Genomic DNA, 9,852 nt, shown 5'->3' with positions numbered 1-9,852 from the left:
ATATTCAGCCGCCTGTCGACCAACAGCCCCAAGGCCTTTTCCACCGGGCAGCTTTCCAGCCCCTCTGCCCCACACCTGTAGTGCTGTGTGGGATTGTTGTGACCCCAGGGCAGGACCCAGCCCTTGGTCTTGTTAAACCTCACCCAATTGGCCTGGGCCCATGGATCCAGCCTGGCCAGGTCCCTCTGCAGAGCCTCCCTACCCTCCAGCAGATTGACACTCCCACCCAGCTTGGTGTCACCTGCAAACTGACTGAGGGTGCCCTCGATCCCTTTGTCTGGGTCATTGATAAAGATGTTAAACAGAAATGCCCCCAGCACTGAGCCTTGGGGAATACCGCTTATGACCAGCCACCAACTGGATTTAACTCCATTCACCACCCCCCTTTGGGCCTGGCCATCCCACCAGTTTTTTACCCAGTGAAGAACATGCCCATCCAAGCCATGAGCAGGCAGTTTCTCCAGGAGAATGCTGTGGGAAACAGTGTCAAAGGCTTTTCTGAAGTCAGGTAGACAACATTCACAGCCTTTCCCTCATCCACTAAGCGGGTCATTTCTTAGCTTCTAAAGTCTCATATCATTACTTCAGCATGAAAAGCATACATTCAGATTATGCTTCATAAAGGAATGAACTGCACAAAATTTACAAATGCTAGATAAAATCAGCAGGCTTTTTTTTAACTAGTTAAAACATCAGGCATGAGACATGTCATGTAAGAACTTCTTGTCTAATTCAAATAATTGTTCAGATCTTGGTTAGTAATCAAGTCATCCATATAAGAAAACTACATTTGGTCTTTTTTAAAATATGGCAATATAAATGGATACAGCTTCTTCCCAAAATCTAGATTAGTGAACTACTTATTACTTCTATGCTTGAGCACAAGTATATTGGAGTTACAATTACACTGTTATTGGCTCTTAAATCAGTTTTACTGCTTTCCCATTTCAAATATTAAATGACCCACCTCCGTGATGTCAGGTTTGACTGCTTTCTTCTGCTTTCCTGTATTTGCTGTTTTTCTCTGTGACTGGTTACCTAGAATGAGAGAAACTGCCAAAGGTCAAAAAGGCACCCGATTAAGACAATCTTTCACCAAAAGATTGCCACAGAAGTCCAGTGGTTAGAGACAGGGAGTTGGCTAGAGGTGGGAGGTGGCTAGAGGGCAGACACCTAATTGCAAAAGTTCATTCAAAAGAAAACCTGCCCTAGGATTTAACAGCCTATTAAGAGATGTATCACCAAGAAAGGAAAACAGATTCATTAAGTCATTAGCCTTTAATGTTGTCATACACTAAAAATAAAAGTCACCTTACCTCCTTAAACGCTGAAGAGATAATTTGAGCCAATTTGAGTTCAGATTTTTAATTTCTATACGGCATAGGATTTCTATGGGCACGTTGAAACCAATACTAACACAGCTATGCTTTCGGCCTAGGGGTTAAGTTGTGTCGTATATAAAAGGACACTGCAAAACATTCTGGAGAATATCCCGAGAACAAGAATATATACTAAATATTTCCCCTTCAGTAACCATCATGTTCCCCTATTCTAGTGAACAGGCAAATATGGATGAAGATAAATTCCTGGCCTGAAGAACATAGGTGCTCATTTCTCATACCACTGGAAGTGGAATTTGTTCCTGATCACAGGCTTAATAATCATATGTCCTTAAACAGCAATACACCAAACTGGCAAATCTTTGCCAGTTCTGGTTTTGTTCTTTCAGTTTATAATTACCATATGGATATTGATGCTCCACACTGATGAGATTTTGTGGGAAACTGTCCAATGTTGGTTTCAACATCTTGATTTAAATATTGCAATAGAGTTCTAGATGAGAGTCTAAGTGATGTGAGTATTTAGCCCTTTTCTTACTGACAATTTGGCATGATTTACACAATCTATTCAAAGGAGAAACACCAGAATACAGTGTGCTAAGACAGTTCAGAACAAGCTGATATGTATCTCTGCAGCACAACAGAATGCCTGAGATATGAGCAAGATCCTAAAGACAGAGCTGCCCTAGTGTATCATTTGACAACGAGCCTAACAGCAGCATATAAACGTACATACGTTGTTTCCAGTGCTTGCTTACCCAGTACTAGACGGTATCTCTTTACAGCACACTATTCCAAACACATACCAGGCTTGAGCTGCCCATGCAGGACTGTATTCACTGTCTCACTTACCAGTAGTAGCAGCAGTAGCTGTTGTTTTCAGCACCTGCCTAGCTGCAGAGGCGGCTGCTCTGGTGATTCTTACATTTGAGGCTGTCTGGACTGCAGTCTGCAACACTGTAAGAAAAGTTAATGCCAGAGATTTCAAAGCTTAATAAGAAGCTCTATTCAAGTAACATAATTCAAAGTTTATGTGTTGTAGAAATCAGAGGAGTGCACTAGCAATTATTAGTTGCAAGAAGCACTAAACATGGAAAGCACAGCTCAGCCTTGGCATCAAGGTGATGCTCTGAAGGATCTTGACTGAAGATGTTCTTGTCATACAGTAGCACCTCCAGGGCCATCAAGGTACCAGCATGCTAGATGCCATGTACAGAACTTAAGGAACCTTTCTCATTGTCCCTGCAATCAGTCTCAACATCATCCCCATTTTACAGGTGAAGCTTTCTAGAGTAATAACTTGCCATAGTTATTTGCACAGCTGGAAGCTTAAGCAAACCATCTGTACCAAAGTGATGCCCTGGTCATTATATGAAAGTATTCCAAGGTCTGAACTTCATGTAATCTAACCCCCAGTATCTGTAAAGGCTGGGGGAAGAAAGGATGGAGAGCAGCCCTGCCCAGAGGGACTTGGGGGTGCTGGTGGATGAAAAGCTGGACATGAGCCGGCCATGGGCGCTGGCAGCCCAGAAGGCCAACCATACTCTGGGCTGCATCAGGAGAAGCGTGGCCAGCAGGTCAAGGGAGGTGATTCTGCCGCTCTGCTCTGGGGAGACGTCACCTGGAGCCCTGCGTCCAGCTCGGGAGCCCTCAGCACAAGGAGGACATGGACCTGTTGGAGCGGGGCCAGAGGAGGGCTACTGAAATGATCCGAGGGCTGGAGCCCCTCTGCTCTGAGGCCAGGCTGGGAGAGTTGGGGGTGTTCAGCCTGGAGAAGAGAAGGCTGCGGGCAGAGCTGAGTGCGGCCGGTCAGGGCTTAAAGGGGGCCCAGAGGAAAGGGGGGGACAAGCTTTTTAGCAGGGCCAGCTGGGACAGGACAAGGGGGGATGGTTTTAAACTGAAGCAGGGTAGGTTTAGACTGGATCTAAGGCAGAAATTCTTTACAATGAGGGTGGTGAAACACTGGAACAGGTTGCCCAGAGAGGGGGTGGAGGCCCCATCCCTGGAAACATTCAAGACCAGGTTGGACAGGGCTGTGAGCAACCTGATCTAGTTAGTGGTGTCCCTGCTCCTGCAGGGGGGTTGGACTAGATGACCTCTAGGGGTCCCTTCCAACCCAAAACATTCTATGATTCTATGAAAGTATTCTTAAGACAAATTGCTCCTGAAATATTTTATAAAATATGACAAGTTTGTGCACTGCATTACTCATCTTAATCATTTTAATCTTTGTATTTTAGTACTGTTTCTAATATTTTTCAAAAATTATAGCATTCTCCAGCACAGAAAAGTTTAACAGGAGCTCTTTATTTCATGCCTTCCCTTTCTACATCTGCCCGAAATCTAGTAGCCCCACTAGGTTACCGTTAATGTTATTTGTGTTTTTCATGTCAAGCTGCAATTCTGTAGAAGCAAGAATGACAAGTCAGGGAAAAGAATTACTAGATAAATAACTATAACATTTGATTTATCCAAACACTCAGTTCCCTAACATTTTTATACTAGTGTTTAGATACATATAATGCATATTCTTGATTCAGAAAAAAAGGAATAATTAAGTCTAGTGGATGACAATTTTTCAAAAGTGTTTTAATTGTTATGTCAAACACTGGTAATAGATCTTTTCAGTATTCACCAAAAGCTTTACTGAAATTTATTTAAATAAAGGTCTGATGCTTGCTGATTTAATTAAATTAGCAATGTGAAAGTCATTTCACTCTGAATTAATAGATATCTTGCATTAACATCAATATTCCACATGACTCAACGTTATCTACTTAACGCATGGACATCACTGTGCTGCCAGGAAGAATTTCTCATCAAAAGTATTCTAATCCCTTAAAGGTGGCATGAGGTTTTTTTGTTGCTGTTTTCTGAAGAAACGTGTGTAATTGTCACATCAAAAGTGACAGATACAGAAGGGCTGTTGTGAAATATGAAAACCTAAGATTGTACTTGTCATTTATGGAAGACAATCACACATTTGCTCTGATGCATGCTAGTGCAACTGAAGTTTGGGCTCCTGTCTCCAACGTTATATGCTACTGTGCTTTACCAGCAGGCTAGCCTTTTCCAAAGCTTTTGCAATGCCTGAGTTACACAAGCAGTTTCATTTAGAGACCACAGACAACAGTGTATCTGCTGTACAAACATAAGAAAGGCTTAATTTAAAACATTTACAGCTCAATCAGCTTTTTTTAGGCTACCCACAATACCAAGGGCAATTCATATTTTGCTTATGTCAGCTCTTCTTCCATCTTTCCAGGTGAAGTCACTTGCTCTTCTCTAATTGTAGCAGCTACTACATGTGATATTCTTTGTGACAAACAGAAAGCTCTGCACAGCTCCAGATGCTAAGGCAGCTAGCAGTTGTGCAATTCTGCCTCCTGATCTTTTTCTTTTCCCTCTCCTAAGACGAATAACCAGTAACCAGGATGGCATTAAGTATCCTGTGCTCCATTTCCCCCAGCCTATCGAAATAACAAGCACATGCAACATCTAGAGCCACGTGCCTGATAATCTGCCAGCTGCTGCTGCCCTTGTAGTTGGTAGGACTGGCCACCCTAAAAACTCCTCCTTGTTTCCTACACCCAAAAATGTACTGTGGATCTCTCTCAAAGATGTGCTTTGTCTCCCTCCCATAACATCACAGCTACTGACTCAGGAAAAAACCCCAAAACCCAGCAGTGTTCTTTCAGATGTAGGGATAATACTGCTTTCATACCTTTCCCTTTTTCAGCTACTTTGTCTGTACTCATCTGTTTACGTCCTGCTTGCGTAGGGCGCGCACTATGCCCATTGGCACAGACCTACAAGAAAAGATCATTTGTGAAGTATCAGATTTCCAGAAATTAAGCAGCCTATTTCTTTCCTCATCTTTCTATCCTAGGCTCCAGTAAAACAAATGGTCAAATAATTTGGCACAAATGGCTTCAAGATATAAAGAGAAATTAAGGATGACTAAAATAGCTCATTTTAGGCATGTGTTAACATGCATTCTCCAACTAATTAAGACTTTGTCAGAAAAAGAATGAAGAAAAAATATTTAAGTCTCAGTTTACTATGAAACTAGATGCCAATTACTGCCACATCTTAGTACATATCATGTGTTTTAAAAATAATTTTCAGAAAAAAACCCATCAATATTAACTCAGTTGTCCCTCTGTAAAGTTATCACTGGAAAAATCTTCAAATGTATTCAAGATTTGTAAGGCAAGATTACTAGATTAAAAATATAGCTTCTTTTACAGATTACTGCTGGTGAAATTCCTCAAAAAACCTACTTTTTTATACAAGTAATAGCAGAAGGGACTGCCAAGATTAACAGTAAAAATATGCCAACATTGAAGTGATTTTGACTTTCAATGCTGTTCTGAGCAGTAAAGATTAATCGTGGGTGATACCTACAGTAATTGCATCTCAGAGAAATACATCTCTCCGTTTGTAACGCTTTCAGGAAGAATTAGATAGAAATTTGCACAAGTGCTATATACCAACTTCGACCTTTAGCCACTGGTTTTACCCATTTATAATACTGAATACGGTATGGAAAATGCAAGGCAAAAAACCTCTTGCTGATAAAAATCCCCAACAAAACAAAACGGACAGCTCCATGTCCAGCAGGTTGAAAAAAGTAAATTTAGCAATGGTGGTCTTGCATACATTAATGTGAGATGAAACATTTTATCATTTTTTTAAAGCTTAAATATAATTTCAACTTTATGAAATTAAGACGCCAAATTAGCAAAATAAATATTATTTCAACAGTTATGTCCACCAGATCTGTCACTGTATAGACTCCAAGTCGTCAAGCTAATATCATGGTTGAGCTAACTCACTCCCTCATCTTTAAACAGGTTAGATAAATAAGGTAGCATGCAATTTAATATGCAAGAATTTTAAGTTCAACCTCAAAACAAGTGTTCTTTCCTACTGTAACAAGTTTTTAAGAACACAGTCAATTTGCTGGGTTGCCTGCAATTTTTTGATGCTAGAACGTGATCTAGGAGAAGCACGAACTGACTTTTTATCTGCATTGATGACAGACTTTCAGTATTCAAGAGTCACTGGTTCTCCAAGCTAAAGCCAAAGTATCTAACTTCAGTCTCACTACTGCCTCTACACTTACTTGCAGTCCTTGCTGACTACAATATTTTGTATTGAAAAAGGGATCCGGAAGATCAGTGCACTTCTCTGTGTTTGTACTGCCCTAATCAAACCCTCTGTAGTTCAGTTTAGCACAATGCTGTCTAACAGCTTGCTGAAAGCTTTTCTTACCCTAATTTGTCTTTCTCCCCAGAAAAACCTCCTTAGAGACAACACTCAACATGTAAGCATGCAACTCCGAGTTATGGACTGAAGGATAATTGCATCCTTTTCTCTAAATTTATTTGCTGAAGTTTATATAAAAAAACCTAACCGTAGAGTGCTTAGATGCAGCTGGTATCGCAGTTGGTATCACAGTTTTTTCTTCTTGGTTCTTGGCCTTTGATCGAGTAATCCTCCCGGAGAAAGCAGGAGCTGCCTGGAAACATCCCCAAGGAAACAAGAGTTAATATACTCCTCTTTCCCCTGTCACTGTTAGAGTGGACAAGAACCCCAAGTGTGAAAAGCAACATGCCCACACGCTTGAGAGTCAAAACAGGTCAAGTGTGTAATTTGAAAAACTTTCAAAGTCAGGTGGACAAAATAGGAGCAATTACCAGTTCTAAAATAATCTAGCTGTTTCATTTGTGGATGAACCATTCTGGTTTTTGAACTGAGAACATATCGCTTGTACTATTTCCCGTTTTGTTTTAAAAAAAGAGCCAAAATACTCCCTGATTATTCCTTATTATAAAAAAATGTACAGAGTATTTACAAAATAAACTTATTATTTTGCATAGCATACACATAATTTTGTATAGAAATTTTAACATAACATACTACATATACGTCATTTAGGTATTTAATATTATTATTACCTTCTCTTTTGGCTTCACTATTGCTGGATCTTCAGGTACAAGTGAAAGAAATCCAGGCGCAGCTGGTCTATATAACCCAACTTTAAACACACCCTTTTTTGCTTTCTCTCTCTGCTCTCTCAGTTTTCTAAGTTCCTTTTCTTCTTTATAGCGCTGGAGCATTTCCTTGCGCTCATTGATCCTCTTGGTGGCTGCATTTGTAGATTGTTCTACAGCAAAGACGGCAGACAGACATGTTATAAAATCTGGAAGATATTTTTCAACCAACAATAAGCAAGTCATAAAATTTCAAAAAACTTTTCCAAGATAGAAGAGGAACATACTAAGTCAAAGAGCAGAAGACTGTCTGGAATCTGTGCTTGCAAGTCTCGGTTAAAGTCTTACAATGCAAATACATGTGATCTATTAGCTTGCTAAGAGCTTAAATTCTCTTAATTGTTTAAACCCTTCCCACTAGAAGAGTATTCAATGGTAAATTTCAACTTCCAGATACACCTCCCGAAATCTGCACCTGAGGGACACCATAAATTCTTACCCATTTTACAGTGTACAGGCTGTTCCTGCAAGGTTACCAATATTAAAGTTAACACTTAACTACTTAGTTTATTTGTACCAGTTTCTCTGTTCAAACACTTGTAATGTCATTGACAGTTGAACTTTAGGTCTGCTTTCAATACCGAAGTCTGCCGCAAGCTGAGAACAAATGAGGCAGAAGTTACATGAAATAACACCCTAAGATGATGCCAAACTTTAGTTACAGTTAAAATTGAAGATAATGAAGATGTAAATTTATTAAATTTCATATTGGACATGACGACATAGGGATTGCACTCCTTCCCCCAATAATCTTCTGCTGTCAAAATACTGAAGGTGAAAATATTTCTGAAGAAATCTGTTAACACTTTCAAGGATTAACTGAAGTCCCTAGGTCACAAGAATCCAGGTGAGCCAGAGGCAGAATGCAGCATATAGGCAGGCCCTGTTTTCTGGGAGGAAAGATAAGTCATCAAACCTCAGCAATTTTAAAAATAAAATTATAGCATGTATTTGCCCATTTATAATTATATATACCCAATTATAATATACAATTACCCATTTCTAAGCATAATTTAAGCACATGACAGACACCAGTTATATGTTGGAGAAGACTGAGAGGGGACCTCATCAACACATACAATATCTTAAGGGTGGATGTTATGAGGATGGAGCCAGACTCTTCTCAGTGGTGCCCAGCGCCAGGACAAGGGGCCATGGGCACAAACTGAAGCAGAAGAGGTTTCAGCTGAATATGAGGAAAAACTTCTTTACTTTGAGGGTGCCTGAGCCCTGGCACAGGCTGCCCAAGGGGGGCTGTGGAGTCTCCTTCTCTGGAGATATTCAACCCCCGCCTGGATGAAGTCCTGTGTAACATGCTCTAGGTGACCCTGCTTGGGCAGGAGGGTTGGACTGGATGATCTCCCGAGGTCCCTTCCAACCCTTGCCACTCTGTGATTCTGGTATTAGTCATTGTTTTTTAAACCTTAAATCTTTTCTTCAAATTAAAACCTTGACCACAGTTAGGTTCCTGTGGTAATGTTACTAAATCTACTTAAAAACATATTTAACAATTTAAAAAAAAAAAGCTTTAGAACAAGTCTTTACTTACTCTGTTTTACACTGCTGTTCTCTTGAGCGCACTTTTCGGCAGTCTCATTTAGTTGAGAAATTCCCCGCTCTTTTGAGAGCTGAACATTGACATCTGCCAATCCAAACCGCCTGCCCTTTTCAAACAACTTGTGTCTGTTCTCCTTTTGAAGCAATGATTTTCTGCGGGCAACTTTTGCCCTGAGGGTTTCTGTACTCAAATCCTTTTTGTATCGACTGGCAAACTGGGAGGTAGCAGCCATCTTGATGACCCTAGACAAAAATCATCATGATGAGGAAAAAAGCTGTCATGCTTTGTTTTGCCTTTTTCATTAGAGTTTATGTGTAACAAACAAAGCAAGCCCTAGGTTTTTCATTTCTGTATGTGTACCAGAGAAAATGCAAATGACAATTTCAGTAATGAGTCTTCGTTATTTCTCCATTTTATGCATTCAAGGCGCTAGTTTGTTTGTTAAGGGTCAACAAGTCTGACACAGAATTAGTAGGGGATGCTGTGTCAGTGCCAGGGATTGTCCTGCTGGTGTGTTTTCAACACAGATGTTTTTCACGTTAAGATGACAAGCAAGTAAATGACAAGGTTGTAGGACAATACTTGGAAGCAAGATTGCCACTGAGCATTTAGATTATACCCTATCTGATGGAGAGGCATTTTTGTTGTGCATCAGAGTACTTGGCACCCTTTCCCAACCAAGTTTCCAGGATGCAACTGCAATACAATAGCATTTATTTCCAGCAGGATTTCTCCCCGCTTTTTTAACTTGAGGAAGATTTGATGCAAACGTCAGTTGGTCTGTACACGTTGTGCTAATGGCAATGTAAAAAGCTCCATCCCCTGCATTCACTGAAGCCTGTCTTGTCGAGGGTTTTCACGCTTTCTTCCTGGAGAGAGGCGAGGATCAGTTCTT

The 9,852-nt window shown here is 40.4% G+C and overlaps 1 protein-coding gene across 1 annotated transcript in view; it reads right to left on the bottom strand.

Moving 5' to 3' along the window:
- DLGAP5 (DLG associated protein 5) overlaps window positions 1–9,195 on the bottom strand; it is a 22,473-nt gene extending 13,278 nt beyond the window's left edge. The window contains 6 exon segments of the mRNA XM_009635185.2: window positions 968–1,038; window positions 2,193–2,297; window positions 5,065–5,149; window positions 6,760–6,864; window positions 7,304–7,512; window positions 8,949–9,195. Coding sequence (XP_009633480.2) covers window positions 968–1,038; window positions 2,193–2,297; window positions 5,065–5,149; window positions 6,760–6,864; window positions 7,304–7,512; window positions 8,949–9,189 — 816 coding nt within the window. The 5' untranslated portion in view covers window positions 9,190–9,195.
- Between the last annotated feature and the right edge of the window lie 657 nt (window positions 9,196–9,852).

This window comes from Egretta garzetta, unplaced genomic scaffold (assembly GCF_000687185.1).
Source record: "Egretta garzetta isolate BGI_Z169 unplaced genomic scaffold, ASM68718v1 scaffold3, whole genome shotgun sequence".
In the NCBI taxonomy this organism is placed as follows: domain Eukaryota; kingdom Metazoa; phylum Chordata; class Aves; order Pelecaniformes; family Ardeidae; genus Egretta; species Egretta garzetta.
Note: the sequence above shows the minus strand (reverse complement) of the source record. Positions and strands in the feature narration are given on the sequence as shown.